Source organism: Calliopsis andreniformis, unplaced genomic scaffold (genome assembly GCF_051401765.1).
Source record: "Calliopsis andreniformis isolate RMS-2024a unplaced genomic scaffold, iyCalAndr_principal scaffold0022, whole genome shotgun sequence".
Classification (NCBI taxonomy): Eukaryota; Metazoa; Arthropoda; class Insecta; order Hymenoptera; family Andrenidae; genus Calliopsis; species Calliopsis andreniformis.
This window is the reverse complement of record NW_027480432.1, coordinates 401,583-417,439: the sequence shown is the minus strand read 5'-3', so window position 1 is coordinate 417,439 and position 15,857 is coordinate 401,583. Positions and strand designations below refer to the sequence as shown.

General features: G+C 49.5%; 1 protein-coding gene across 5 annotated transcripts in view; it reads left to right on the top strand.

Annotated features, from left to right (window-relative positions):
* Pnt (ETS transcription factor pointed) overlaps positions 1-15,857 on the top strand; it is a 73,844-nt gene that overhangs the window by 32,923 nt on the left and 25,064 nt on the right. Inside the window, exon 1 of one of the 5 annotated variants that reach the window (XM_076391533.1) lies at positions 13,581-13,658. The exons of the other annotated variants lie outside the window; for them this stretch is intronic. Within the exon in view, the coding sequence (XP_076247648.1) occupies positions 13,583-13,658 (76 nt within the window). The 5' untranslated portion in view covers positions 13,581-13,582. Of the gene's footprint in view, positions 1-13,580; positions 13,659-15,857 lie in introns of those variants that run through there. 5 annotated transcript variants of the gene reach the window in all.

The following is a 15,857-nucleotide window of genomic DNA, read 5'->3' as shown; positions in this document are numbered from 1 at the left end:
ACGGTAGCTGGGGAGCAGCACGGTTCGTTCTCTCGATGCTCATGAAAATAAAGGAACAGCGTACCGACAATAAAATGGAATTCGCAACGCAATATTCGTTTCTTATTTCGCAGGGATTAATTATCTGAAGGGCGCGCACGGAGGCGAAATGAGGAGAGAAAGAGAGAAAAGCCGTTTGCACGCGAAACAGGAGAAGGCTGGCCAACGTAACTGGCCTAATGGATTAATTAATGGCTTGCGTGTCCGAGACGCCGCGGACCATTTTATTGCTTCGGTAGCGTTTCTCTTTGATCGGAAAGACGTTGCTCACCTCCAAACGATCGAAGGCCGTCAGACCGCGCGCGGCCTTCGACCTTTTGCCGAAAGCGTTTCGCAATATTTGCCCACTTTCTGGTAAAAACCGCGTTTCGGGATCCGAACATTTCCAATTTCAACTCGTATACTTTTTTTTATTCGAATATTTCACCTTCCACCTATTGCACTTGTATGCTTCGACTTATCGAGAATCGTTCGCGCAGTAGACGTTTCAACCGATCTCGTAGGCTAGCGATGAGAACCCTTTTGTAGCAGTTCGAGGAGCGACAGAGGGCTGGTCTCTGTCGGTCGTCCAGACAAAACCGGCGCGGCGTGGGAGCGAATGCACGCAGGCTCCCACGAGCGTGCATTGTGCGTGATACGCATCTGTACGTCATTTACCTACCTACCTACGGCCTCTGGCATCGTTCTTTCACTTCGCAGACGCTCCATTAGCCCGAACCTCGCAACATTTTCCCGTATTTAAACCCTTTTCCAACCTATTTATTCCGAAAAGAAAAGCAAGTCTATGGTTACGCGCAAGGAAAGGAAGGAGCAGAAGACTTTCGCTCATTTTTCAAAATACTTACATTTTTATTAGTTCTTTGTCCTTTGATACAGCGATAATCGCGAAACGAATACGATACGATCGTTCAAATAAGATCTCGTGTCTGTGCGAAATAAAGGAGAAACTCGTTCTTCGAGGTAGTCAATAATCGAAGCGATTTTCGGTGTCCTCTGTCCTGGGTGATGTGTGTGTGTTGTGCGCGGCAGAGACGGCAGCAGCTCGCATGACAGAAAGGATAGGCCGAGGGGCAATTAATTAAATCGAGGCAAATAAGCCTTTAGAAGGTTCGTCGCCGTCAGGCATCGAAGACAGTCAGTCCCGGGATCGACGGAGGCGCTAATCGTCGCCCGGAGCTATCATTAGTCTCTGCTTTCACCCTGTCTACCGCGTTCGCTGCTCGTTTATTGCTGTTATTCGCATGCGAGATACTTCGCATGCTCTTCCGCTCCTTCTTCGCGCCTCTCTCACGAAGCGGTCAGGACCTTTCCAATTCTGCCAATATACACCACTGATCTTCCATTAACTTTCGCGTCTTCCCGGATGAAATCGAGCGAAAGACCCGATTCGCCATGCTGAGCTTTTCCCAATAGTGGCTGGACGAATTCACGGAGAGCCGGCAGCTCGAACGTCAATGAAACCTAAGGTCGATCCTTTCATATTCACGCTCCATTAATGATCTCGTTGCTAGTGGCTCGATCGTGACACGGTTTCGCGTCGTTTTTCGTGCGTCACCACCGACGCACGATCTCACGCTTTCCACACGCTCCGGCTGGAAAACACCTTTTCTCGTTAACTAGTTCTATTTTCAGTTCACACATTTCAGCCTTATCTGCAGACACTCTGCTGTTTCATACGCTGGAGATCGCGTTGCGCAAGTGCAATCGTGATTTCATTCACCGGCGAACGGGGAGCCTGTTTTCCTTTTCTCTCCGTCAATCTAATTCACTGTGCCCGTCAACTCTCCATTAGCCATTGAAAGAGGCAGGAGATAGATCCGCGATTGACTCCTCTCGCGCGAGGTGAAATGATCGATAGCGCCGGAAGCGCGACGCTCGATCGCGAGAGAAACGATTAAGGTCAACTTTCCGCTCGGTTTTTGCCTCGCCATCGTTACCATACCGCGATTCGACTCGGGAAAATCGAAAGCGTCGCGAAACATGCTAATTCGAATGCTGAAATTTCCTTTGCCTCTCTCTATTTTCACGTTTCTTCGAGGAATTAGAGGTGGAAGTTTAAAAGGGAGACACCCGAGAGTCCTGGGGGAGAGCAGAGAACAGAAGGGAGGATCAAAGCTCGCAGACTACCAACTACGCGAATGCAAACAAGCCCGAGCTGATCGAACGACGAGCGATCGTTAATTAAACCGCGGTAGCGGCTGAAATTTCTGTCCCTGTTTCGCCAAGGGACTGAGCAGCAGAATATGGCCTCCATGGATAGGAGGGACGAAGACAATTCCAGAAGCAAATTTGTACAGTTCTCGCGTATATTTCGACGAGGTAACGGAGCATCGTCGACCTCTTTTGCTCGTGAAGTTCTCCCTGGTCGTTTCGAGTTCACGCATCGACGACCACCGACGATCTTTCGCCCAGTCCCGACCACGATCAGAGATAAAAAGGGCCATTTATGCTGACAGACATTGTACAACGTTGTACCTCCCGCAAATTGCAACAATGTTGCGTGACTCCAATGTTCGACCATGTTTTTTCGCCGATCAAATTCACCGATCAAATTCACCGATCAAATTCGCCGATTGACGGTCTGCTTTATTTAGTTCCCCCTTTCTGAATATTTTCTCGAAACGCGAATGGATCGAAGTGGAGGTAATAAGACAGCCTTAAGACAGGGGAATAGCGTAGCTTGGCCAGTGCAATCGACTACATACCAGCAATCAGGATAAGAAGGGTAGTTGATTGATGCGTTTTGGAGGGTGCTTGATCAGTGGTTTCGTTGGCCAGAAAGTCGTCAAGCCTGACTCTCTCGACTCGATTCGGCTCGTCGCTGCGTCGAGAGCACCGAAGCGTGCTTCCACCTCTCGCTGCTGCCCTCTTCGCGCAGGTCGTGTCTGACCCCTGTGCCTCGAAAACGATCCGAAACGTTGTTCCACTTGCTCGCGATACGTAGGCCGTTAACATAACCCACCGGCGATGACGAAACGTCCCTTCACGCGACCGAAATTCAATGTTCTCTTTGTCTTTTTTCCACGCCTCTTTCTATCGTCATCAGCGCCCTGATATTTCTTCTTTCCAAAGCGTGTTAGAGAATAATCTGAATGTGAAGCGAAGGTCTTCGAAACTTTCCCCGAGATTTCATCGATATCTTGTCTTCCTTTGTTTCAGGTAAGTCCAAATCCACGAACTGAAATCACCTGGAATCGTTCCAGGCGACTCTGGAGAACAGTCGTAAGGTATGTGCGCGAAAATAAGACATAGAAAAGGCATTGCATAGTTTTGAATAGAAGCAAAGAGACAGAAGATGCGCTTTATAAACACCGAGGCGCAATGGTGATACGTGTGAGCCTCGGCTACGTACACGGCCAGGTTTGGTTGGGTACGTTTGAGGTGTGCTCATGTAGATAAGCTCCGATAATGACCGGACGTGTGCTCACCCAGCCAGAACTCTGCGAACTCCCTCCGTGCGTCCTCCTCCTTCACCACCTCCTTCACCACCTCCTCGTCCTCCAACCTCTTGCTCCACCTTGTTGCGTTCTGTGACCACGTTTCTTCTACCTTCGGGGAGAGAAGTCCTTCGGTACACTTACCATGCCCGAAGAAAAGGCACACGCGTGTCAGCATCGCCTGCACGCCTCGAACAGGCTCTCCGACGACCTCTCGTGTCTTTCACGAAAATAGAATATAACGCTTGGACACGCCACAGAAGCAGCCAGTTTCTTTTCAGATGTTGAACCAACGACAGAGTTCATACAAATTGTGTAGAAGCCTGACATCATCGTGTGACTCTAGAAAGCAAAGATTCTTGATATACTTGGAATATACTTGAAATGAAGTAAGTTGGGCTGAGAAGCGTTGCGGTAAATCGCAGAAACGATATCGACGCCCTCGATATCGACGCAATGCGATCTATCGAATAGTCGCAGTTAGCGAATACGCCATTGAATAATTCTTCCGGCGTGGCGGTGCGCCAAGGCAGTACGCGCACCGGAAACGATCTGTTACCGCGCGACACGAAAGGCACGCTCTCCTGCTCAGGTGTGAGACCGTAATGTCGAGCTCCGTGGATCGCGAAAACCGGCTCCCCTGCCAATCGATCTTGCTTCTGCCTTCATTCTTCCTTCGGAAATTTAGATAGCTCCTTCGCGAACTAGATCTTGAGGCCACAAAACCTCAGAGAATGTGTCGACTCTTAGTGGACGTTAGTCTCTGGAGGAGGTAGCAGATCTTCCTTCTATCGAATATCGACAAGCGTGATTCTGTTGAAAATTCCCTGGATGGAAGATGAGTGGAGAGTTGTGGAAGAGCGTGTTGGGTGTAATGGGCAACGAAAATATGACAAACACGTAGAAGCGATAGCGCCGGAAACGGGCAGTTGTCTAACAATAATGTACTGGAGTACGAAGCGAGTTAGTGAATGAACGGGACGCACCGGCCAGGCGAGGCACGATCGCCTATCGTCTACAGTCTACACGGTCGGCACGTTGCATACGAATGCTTCGTTCTTGCTAACTGTGCCTTCTCTTCGTAGAACTTTCTTTCGTCACTTAGAACACCTCGACCAATTCTGTTTTCCACGATTGTAGCTACAGGTTTTGCAGACTCCTTCGGCTACGTATTCAATTCCGCTAGGATAGAATAGGTATTCTGAATAGGTCTAAGATCTCGGATGAAATTTGCATGGCATGTGTGTAGGAGAATCACAGTGGGGTCCACTGGTAGAAGCGTTCGATATATATACGATCTATAGATTATTCCTCGGTCTCTCGTCACCAGCCGAAGATGAAGCAGAGGCCGCGCGCTCGTCTCGCTGGAAAACCCAATAGCAAACAATCTAAAGTTAGAAGTGTACGTTCGCTGCCGCGAGGCGTAGAGGCTCGAGAGGCAGCTTCGGAGATTTAAGCAATGTTTCTGACTACGGCAGTAGAGACACGCATGTGTCACTTGTTGCATTCTGATTTCGATACACGGCACCAAAATAACTCTTCCCCGTGTTGGCTCACCCTCACGCGTCGTCCCTTATCCCCTTGCCTTGGCGTGCGCGCTACCGTCGTCTTCCCTTTCTCTCTCTGCTCCACCTTCATTCACTGCTTCCATCTCCCTTCACGACTATCCTTCCCACTCTCTCTCTCTCTCTCTCTCTATACCTGTTCCTTTTGTAGCCATTCATTAGTGTCTTGTCTCCCTCTATCTTTGCCACTTTATCGTGCACCGTTCTCTCCGTCTCTCTTGTCGTCGTATTACTCATTCTTGGACATACTCCCACTGTCTCTTGGCTCGGACGATCATCGTATTCTCTTTCCTCCTCACAGTTTCTCCCATGATAATTCCACGAGGAACTTTTGTCGTGTCTCGTCGTCGTGTCGAGACGCGGACAACGTCTTTTCGAAGCGTCGATTACATATTTCGGAGGCGTGTAGGATTTTTCTTCGACCGATTCTTTTCTTAATGGAGAAAGCTTAGCAGTCTTGGGGATTGTTAATCGTTCGTGTCGTACACGCTCGTTTATTGCGTAGCGGACACGCGCGACGATGCGTCTACGATTTATCGTTGAATCATTGAGAGACTGTTGAGGCACGAGTAGCGCGTTAATCGTAATGCTCGAATATTCTAGCGCTGATCTACTCGTTTCGGATTCAGATCGAACCGATTCACCGTAAATGCTTCCGAAAGCTCACAGCGAGAGGTTAAAAACCTGAGAGGAAGGGAGGCAAAGAGAGAGAGGAATTAATATCAATTAATATACGACCCTTTGATCTGCAGCTCGTTTAACAGGCTTTGCTCGTAAAACCCTTTCTTTTTCTCGTTTTTTTCGCGTCGGATCTCTGCGCTAAATTGCTCTTTCTCCGTGTGCTGCTTGCATTCGCCTTCTCTTTAATATCCTTTGCTCGAACCTGCTCTTTCTTTCTAGCTGCTTTTCTTTGGCCCAGGCCGATACTCGTCACGAGCATTCGGCCGTTTCCGGTTTCCCGGCCACCACCACGGGCTTCCCTTTTCGAACTTCCGCTCGTGTCTTACTACGCTTACTACGCTTCTCCCTCCCAAACTTCTCTCGCCCACACTCGCACCTCACCCTTACTCGTCTCTCAGCTTCGGTCTACCGTTCTCTGAAATTCAAACGAAGACCACGCTCGAGTTATCCACTCTCCCAGACCTTTTCGTTAGGGTACGCAGTTTTCGATCGATTTCGCAATTCATTTCTTTCATAAACGCAACATAGCATTTTTCGTACGATTCAGCGAAAACGTCTGTCGCTCGACAAACAAACCGTGATAGATCGCTTTTCCTTTCGATGCGTTGCATAATGATTAACCTGCCCGCGAGAGTGACAGTGTGGCGGGCCGATTAGGAAACTGTTGCCTCGTCAGTGATCGCTCGTATTCAACGATGAGCATAAAGAACCTCGGTGTTGGACGCGGCGCGATTGTTCGATCGCGAGATAATCGCTGCTTTCGATAAGCAAGGCGAGATAAAGCAGACCGAGAAGTGAGTCCTGCACGGGCTCGTCCTCAGAGGCTGCCGCGAAACGTGTTTAATCATTCGTCGTCGCACACCGATAAAGTCGATCAATCACTGCTGGTTTGTTGCGCGTCGAATCGATCGTAATTAATCGATAGAACCGTTTAATTGCACGTGGCATTTGCGCCAATCTAGACCTTCTCTCCCCCCCTCCTTCTTCCTTTTCATCTTCCTCTTTTTTCCTTTTCTTTCTTATTATCTTCTTCTTTGCAATAGACTCCCGCTTTCGAAATCGCGAAATCATTCTTCGCTGCGGGTTTCCCTATTCTCGATTTTCTCTTGCGGAACTAGCGGAGGAATTCTTTTCTATCGCGATATTAAAGACTAAGGAGGAGGGTTTCGGCGAAGAAACACAGAACAGGAAAGATACTGGTATCGCTTTGAAAGGGATGGAACGATCTTTAGCATTCGGGCCGAGTTTCTTTGATAAACGGGCAACTCATAGAGGCGCAGGCTTATCGGTTATCAGGTGAGCCGCACACGTGTCTCAAGGTAACGTGTGGGAGTTGAGTTAGAAACTTGTTTCGAGGATAATCTGCTTCTGTACATTACTCAGCACGGTTGGTTGTGCTTCAATAGGCAATATTCTTATCAAATTGTTGAAGTCTATTTAAGAAGTCTGCTGAGCGTCAATCGAAAAAGCAGCAGAGGCTATTGGAGGAGCCTGTTACCAAATGTTCGCAACATATATGAAGACACACGGGGGCCACACGGTAAACGTTCACGCGTTCAGGGAGACCGGAAACTGTCGCCTCTTCTCTCCCTTCCTCCCTCTCTGTCCCTTCATCTCTTCTCTCTCTCTCCCCCTGTTCCCTCTTTCTGTCCGTCTCTGTCCGTCTCTGTCGTTTGCACGAACGCAGAGACGGGACGGTCGGTGGACTTTCACGCAACGATCCGCGTTCCAACATGCCGCAATAATCGGTCGTTGCGAGAGAAAACTGTCGTTGAGGGACAATCGTTCCATGGCCGAAACTTTTGGCGAGAAAGCGCCGATTAGTTAAGAGGTCGTATGGAACTCTGTGGCGAACCCTATGCGATTCGCCGTAGAGAAGGTAAACCTTCTTAGACACAATGAAAAGTAGGTACAGTTAAATGTTTTCAAGGCGTAGAGACGATTGCATACTATAGATATTCAGAGTCCACACGAGCAGTTGTCTTATCAGAAACTAGTACTCGAGAATTTAGACGTTTCCAGTGTAGGTTACTTGCTCTCCCTCCAGCGAGACAGATCATTCGAACCGTTATTTATCGAGTGGACTGAGGCGGATGGCGCTAGGTACCAGCTCGATCGCGAACTGAATCGAAACAGATGTCCGCGCGCGCAGTATCTGGCGGTCCCATCCATTTACGCGCAATCTCCATTGTCGGAGGCGAGAGGCGGCAGTGGCAGTGGCAGAGGCAGAGGCAGAGGCAGAGGCAGAGGAAGAGGAAAGAGTTATGGCCTGTTTTCCTAGGTGATAGAAGGTGGAGCAACAGCGTTCTCCCGTGCGAAGCGTGAACGGAGCCCGAGGTCTGCGACGTCACTTCCTTTACGGGTTCTCCTTCCACTTTTCTTCTCTGGGCTTCAGCCTGTGGCGGGAGGAAACGGGAGGAAACGGGAGGAGGCGGCCCAGGGATCGAGCTCACCTGCCCCGCTACGGTCACTCGACTTCCGGTAACCCCGAGGGCGCGCGAGCGCGCGAGCGCATGGCCCACGGCCACGTAACCGTGACTTCTTCTCCTTTAACGCTTCCGCTCTGCTTTTCTGCGCGATTTCGGCCGGACTCCGCAGCCTTTTTCAATGGGTAGCCGCTCATCTTGCGTATAATGGTAATAGCGCATGTCTTTATTCTGCAGAAGTCGTGGATACTTTAGGTACATTTGAAAGTAACATTAGGTACATTAAAAGATAGCAAGAAATAAGTAATGGGAAAGTATTTGAGGGAACTTTTTACGGACAAACTACTCCCTAGAAGTGAAATAGGTTGCTGCACGTGTCTCCTTTTCCTCTACCTTTTTCGCGCCTTATAAGTCCAGGCGTTCTCACGCTCTCCATGCTGCTTTCATTACCTACACCTTCAGTAGATGGTCGCGTGTCTTTATCAAACGCTTTCCCGCCCTTTTTCATGAATGTATAACGCTTAACGTTCGACAATTGAACAGAAATCAATTCCTCCTCCTTGTCCTGCTAAATCGAAAGAGTACGTAACTAGTCGTCGCATGTAAGGTGTTCGGTTCGCACACGCATTGTCGACGCGGAGAAGCAGGCCTCCGCGAAGAGCTTCTTCTCCATCGGCTTCCTAGTTATAATAAACGCGATAAAAAAGCGGAGCAAAAACCTGCCCAGCCTTCGGCAAGTGTAGCTTCTGCTCTCTATCACCGTGTCCAGTCGAGTCGCCGCGCTCCCTCTCGCAGTCTTCTTTCCGTCCTTCTTTCTTGCTCTCGATCACCGTAGGTGTTGCCAAGCTACTTCCTTCCTGCGGTCATTCTCGTGTCCCTCTTTTCCCATCGATGAATCGCGAACCCTTCCCCCGGCTCCTCTCTCTTTTCACCATCCGGTGTCGTTTCTTCCCTCATCTCGCGTGCGTTGCCTTTCTTATTATTCTCAGTATGCAATGTAGCCATCGGTGCAACAGTTTCTCCTCTATCTATCCGCTCTTCTTCTCTTTCTCCTTCTCCGTTTTCGTTTTCCCACCTTCCTTCCCCGTTCGCTTTATTAATATCCACGGTTGCCTGATCGACGGTTACGATTTTCTCGCGCTGCCTTCCGGGTTCTCGGCCATCTAGTCCGAGAGCGGGTAATTTATATCCGTGCACGGTCCACGCCGAGATCTCGAGCGCCAGGTACTCGCTCGGATTTGTGAATGGACACGGAGCGGAAGTCGGTCGAGTTGGCTGGCTACCGGTTATCCGCTTCTCCTTTCCACGCTATGCCATGCCTTCCATTCTTTCACCTTTTCATCTTTTTCTTTTATTCAGAATTTCGATCTTGCGCCGTCAATTTATTCGATGTCGATCAGTCGGGGGATCCGAGAACCATTTTTCACAAGCCGGTGAATGACAATTGAGCACTTCGAAATGTATACCTACAGGGAACTTGTTGTTAAGGAAAGAAGGAGAAGTAAAATGCATGATTATTCGGTGTCGCTGATTCAGTGAATTAGTAATGCTATTACTAAACAGGCTTTTGATATTTTTTGAAATGTTATTAGAGCATTTGACACGGTACATTAACACGGTGAATTCATTCCCACGGTGCGGTAACGCAGAACTAGTCCACACAAAGAATAAAAGAAATCGTAGCAACCTGTCGCTTTGATTTTATCCGCTTGCCTATTTAATAACCCAGCATTAGCTGGCTTTCCTCTTCAAAAATCAGGTACCTGAACCCGTTCGAATCGAGGACTGTCAGCCTCGAGGTGCTCCAGTAATAGTTATGATTTTTACCTCGAGTTATACGTACGCGTGACATCTCCCCAAGTGCGATGGAGCTTTTTTATTTTTGATGGAAGTACTAGTGATTGAAGGAGGCGCGAAACGCCTTAAAGAAACGCCTTAAAGAAACGCCTTAAAGAAACGCCTTAAAGAAACGCCGGCAGCTGACCAACTCGACCTATACGTAGACTCCTTACGTTTCGTAAGGATATTCCAACTAATTAAAGTTAACCCGATAGGCTTCCAATAACGTACAACGCAGCGATTATCTAACGAACGTTATCCTGCTTTGTAACGACCAGTTCCCAGAAGCATCGATAAGAATCATCGGAAAAAAAGTTTCATTGAAGATCCTCGGCGGGCAGAATGGTCGAGGCACGGAAATCGCCTGGTAATATCACGGCAGCCGCCCCGTTTCAGCGGGGTTGGACGCACGGGGGGAGAATAATCGAGGAGAACACACGTACCATTCGACGGAGACGTAATTACGCGTATAGCTCGAACGCAAACACTATTTAACAACGTCGAGTAATTTCTGCCCTGTCCGTCTTTTTCCCGCTCGAACGCCGAGGAGAGGATGCGTTGCTGCCGCGCGTGATTAATGTGAAACTTCTTGCTACTCGCGAGGCAAGGCTAAAAATTTCTTACGGGACGCGTTTCCGGTAGGAGAGGGCCATTCATAAACTCCTCTCGAACCCGATGAAACTTTTACTGCTGACTAACTAGTCACCAGTTTCGTCAGAACTCGCGTTAATTTAGTCGAATCTGAAAAATGAGTCAGTATTTGACTATAGAAACGTATCAGGCTTGTCCAACTCTTCACAATCTTCTCTTGGAATCGTAAAACGTTTTCGTCCGTTTTCACTATCGTAACCTATCGTAGACGAGGTATCATTGTTGCATTTCTTTTGCCCTTTGAAGAAGATGAAGTGCGAAAGAAGCTAAGCGGTTATCCCAAAGGATAGTCTTTTCTTCCTGAGGCGACGTGAGCGACAACTAGAGGCTGAAAGAAAAGCGGACTGGCGGAGGAGGTAGTAGTGTTTCAGGCGGGCAGACTGAACGTGCAGCCGCGCGGCATGAATGAACGCGAGCCGACCGAATGAAGGAACGAGAGGCGTCAGTGTATACGTGCGCGCGAGAGCTCGTTGGTGCTTCTGCGGAGCGCACGACAAAGACGGATCTATGGCTGATGCAGGGAAAGAAGGAAGATGAACGAGCGAGGAGGCTGTCATGTGTTGGACTGTGACAGACACGCGTCTCGAGTGAAAGAAGCTCTAACGAAGAAAGGGGACAAAAATAGCGAGAAAGCGAGGTCAGAAAGGGACAGAAGTGCACCGTGCGCGAAGCTAGAGGGAACGAGAGAAGGAGAGAACGGAGAGGACGGAGAGGACGGAGAGGTCGGAAGAAGGACAGAGGCAGCACTGGCCCAGGTGGTGGAAGAGGAACGAGAGAGGACGAGCGAGAAAGAGAGTGGGAGAAGGGGATGGTAGGAGCGAGATGGGAAGCGAAGAGTCGTGCGCGCGCGGCGTCGGCAGTGTAAGTTTGCCGCGTCGACGGGAGAGTATTCATTCATAAAACTAAGCGAGGAGCGAGGCTAGGCGAGCGTGCATCGGGATTGGTGGGGACAGTCAAGACCGTTTCTTTTCTCTTTCGATCGCTCACGCGAGATCGCCGCTGTTTCTTCGCCTATCAGTCGAACGTCTCTTTTGTCTTCGATCTGGTGTTTGCAATCTGCAAGTGTACCTGCCCCTCCTTTGCCACTTTTTGGGGGTTTTAGTTTCTTAGACGGTATTACGCAACGCTTCTTCGGTCCTGAAAGATCTTCCGAAAAGCATGGCAGCCAGAGTAAATCTAGAGTGCGGTATTTAATGTCAAGGAAAATCGAAGGTGGTTTAATACAAGTTTCTTACGTTTCTTTTTTCATGTTTGTGCGGTTTGGCAGCTTACAGAAATATAACCAGGGGGTTTCCGACTATCAATGAACTCATGCCTCGTTTGCTTTAGCCGTAACGTCGATTTCGCGCGATTCAGTTCCACGAAGGACAAGGAATAATCGACGGTGTGCGCGTCCACCTCCGCCGTCGACTTCCCCACCCATGACCAGCTCGAATAAACTCTGAATCCCCTCTCGTGCCGGTTCTTCCGTCTTCCTCTCGTCTTCTTCCCTCCACCGTCATCACCGCGTCCTCCTCCAGCCAACTCTTTCTCTCTGCCTCTCCTTCTTGTGCCTCCCTCTCTCTCTCACTCTCTATCTCTCTGTCTCTCAGCAACCTCTTCTTCCTCTGGCTTCTCCGCTGCCCTTCGTCTCTCTCTCCTTGCGTACGCACTTACCTGCGGAACGCGGTCGTACGTGCTCGACGGTGGCGCTTCGGCCCGACCGACTCTCCCGCTCTGTTCTTTCGTCCGAGATCAAGCTCGATCCTCGATCCTCGATCCTCGATCCTCGATCCTCGATCCTCGATCTTGATCCTCCGAAAATGGTTGAGCTAATCGGGAGCTAATCGGGAGCTAATCGGGAGCTAATCTCAAGTGTCCGATGCGCGCGCGTGTGTACGTGTTCCCAGCCCGCCACTGTGCGTGTGTGTGTGCGTGCCAGTGATGGATCCACAGGAGAAGCGAGGGAAATCGTGAAAAATCGTGGACGAAGCGAGGCTGACAACCTGAACCGTGTCCCAGGGCGACGCGCTCATATTTTCGGAAGTCGTTCCACCTACGGCTGCGAGAAGTCTCTGAATCGTCTCTCCCCACCCTGTGGCCGTTCTCATCGGTCGGTTGCGCAATCCAGGTATTCGGAAATAGCCCATGGCTCGCGGTTATGAATTGATAGCAGACACATGCTGGACACGCCGCGCAAACTGGACCGGCTCCCTCGACGCCAACGCACGCATCCTTCTGTCGGCTTCGAAGATCGATCGGTTTCTCTTCGGTGCTTTTCACCTGCTGACATGAAGTGGTCTTTGGTACAAATTGGAACCAGGCGAGTGTTTTTCGTCAGACCGCTCTAGTCGTCGCTCAATTATTCGAGGTTACTGGTTGCTGCAACCGCGCGCCAACGTTCATCCGATTGCCATTGATATCGACCGAGTTTGCGAAAACTTCTCCGGTGAAAGGATACTCTTCCGGTGTGGAATTCCATGTCCAGAGCCTATAGAGGTCACGCGGCGCTTCGCGTTCGTTGAGATAATCTCTGGGATTCTCCGCGGAGGACTAGGAAAATTCTTCCCTGCAACTGCTTGGAAAAGTTAGGAAATTCCAAGTATTTAATGGCAACCGCACCGTTTGTCCAATGGTCTTGGATTTACCATTAATCCGACCTCGAGGCAAAGGGTCGCGAGCAACGATTTAGCATGGGATAAAGGATCCCATTCCCGTGGCGCGCGAACGGTACGATTCTGTCGTTCGCCGCGATGTCATGACGATCGAGATCGATCGATCGCGGTGAACTGGAGGTTCGATTGGGCAGGGGATCGGTAGTGATGTAATAGCGGCAACGCGATCGACCGCGCAACCGAAGTGAAAACACGCGAACTTGCTACGCGCGGGATCGTCGGATGTGAATGACAGTGAAGCGCGCAGGGGATTCGTGTGTATGTACAGTGAGCACTGGAGGACGGCACTCATGTATGTTGACTACGGCGGGGACGCTTATGCCGGAATGGGAATCAAGGCCATGAAGTCCTTTGCCAGGCCCAGAGGTACGGAACCGACCGCGTTTCCTTTCTTGCCGAAGACCACACGCTTTACCTTTCACAGTTCTTTCCTACAAACTTACCATTCGCTCGAACCCTTCGCTCGAACCCTTCGCTCGAACCCTTCGCTCGAACCCTTCGCTCTAGCGACATTATTCGATATCTTACCACGTGTAATATCATTCTTTTCTCTGCTAAAAATGAACGGTCGAACGGGTGATTGTAGCGCAATTGTTTATATATATCCACGCCACGGGGGATTAACGGAGGGACTACGGTTGCACGAACGTGACTTAGACCTCGACAGATTGTAACAGATGTTCAGAATGTCACCGGAGTACAACCTGCGTGCCGGCTGCATATGCGCTTCCTGCAGTTGGAAGGACTCTCCACTAGGTGCGAGAGTTCTTTATTGGCAGCAGGCGACCTTTAACTCTGACACACTCCCCGATACTTCCGAACCACGCGCCAGTAGGTAATCTCGGTTAATAGGATATCGCAGGAATTGAGCTTCTATCGAATTTTCGTGAGGAGGGCTTACGGAGAGCGGTTGTCTCGGTCGAAAGATATTTGTAATTCCCTTGCTCAATACTCGGTAAAACCGAAGTTGTCGAGGGAAAAAAGAAAGGCGTCGAGTTTTGAATCGCTTCTCGCGGCACTTAAGATCGCAACGGTGCGTGCACCGGTTATTTATACTGAAAGTTTCGCTGGAGAAGTGCATCTGCTGAAACACGGGTTAATGATAAATCTCTCACGACTGGATTACACAGCCGTGCACTCGCGTAAGCGAGCGAGCAGCGAGCGAGCAGCGAGCGTTCCTCGCCTAAGTAGGGGATATCTCGAGCGAAGAAGAAGCTATCCGACGATGCTGCTTCCTGGCAACCGGTTCCAGCGAATGGCTTGATCCGTTTTGTTCATGTAGATATCACCGAGTCGAAGACGGATTCGTATAGAACACGACTAGCTCTTTTTCCGACTCCCCTCGATCACTCTCCCTTAGAACTCTACAACAGACAACAATCTTAATTGCAATTTTTATCGAGGTAATTGTATCGAACGAACCAGTCGATTCGCTGACACTGCCTTAGCGTATAGACCCGTAGAACAATATATTATCCCGTGTGACCTCTTTCTACTAATAATAGAAGTCGATCAATCGTTTCGATCGATTTTAGATCGATTATTGTACAATTTCTATCGCGATGCTCAATTTAGGGTGCGTTCAATTTCATATGTTTGCCAGGGATTGACTATAAATAGCGAGGATCTTGGATCAGCCAGTGCTAACGGAATACGCGAAAGGGATGAATCGAGGGAAAAGATTTTCTGGCAGTTAGAAGCGACGACAAATTGTCAGAAGCATTGTTAGCCGACGATTATCAAGAAACCGCGTGTGTTTCGGCGAGATAGCGTAGAAGCCGGCGTGCGTTCCGCGATAATGTCGACGCATGCCTGGCCAACTTCCTGAGCCACTTCGTCATACAGCGACAAGACGAATCTGTCCCGAGAGTGTGCATATACGGGCATACATGTCGTGAGCGCGAGCACAGGGGCGCGGACGGGAGCCACGATTGCGGCCCATGGACCAATTATCGTGCCATGGCTGATTAGTCGGCTTGGTTCTCCCTGGTTGTGCCAGATAAAACGGCTGATTACGCTGAATCAGTTATCGTTGCTTGCTTCGTTACGCCCCGCTACAGAAAGACAGGGGTTTCCACGACGAAAAATCTCCAAGATCATCAAATATCGAGGACAAGTCGCTAATTAACAGGGACAAGGATCGACGTTTAGATAAGACCTCGACGAAGGCGAGGATTAGCATGCAGTCAGAAGTCAATAGTAACGTAGTAGGCCCACTTCTAATCCAGATCGAGCACTCGAAACTCGTTACTAGAATTGCGATACCTGCTCTAATATTTTGCAGTGTTTGCTGGTATACGACAGATTAATAACGGCAACGAGTCCCTCGGCCCTCCCTTATCGCGACGGGACACGCGGTTTCGCGATATCGCGATAATCGCCCGAGTCAAACAATATCACCATTACTCGTTAATATCGTCTCGATTCTCATCGAGCGATCGTAAAAGGAACGAAAACTGCTTGCTCCTTCTCTTACCGAATAAACCAGCTGCTTGCGATACCGCTGCTAGGATTACCATGTTTTCGGTCTTTTTCTTCGGATTCGTCAGTCGTTTTTCAATCCCA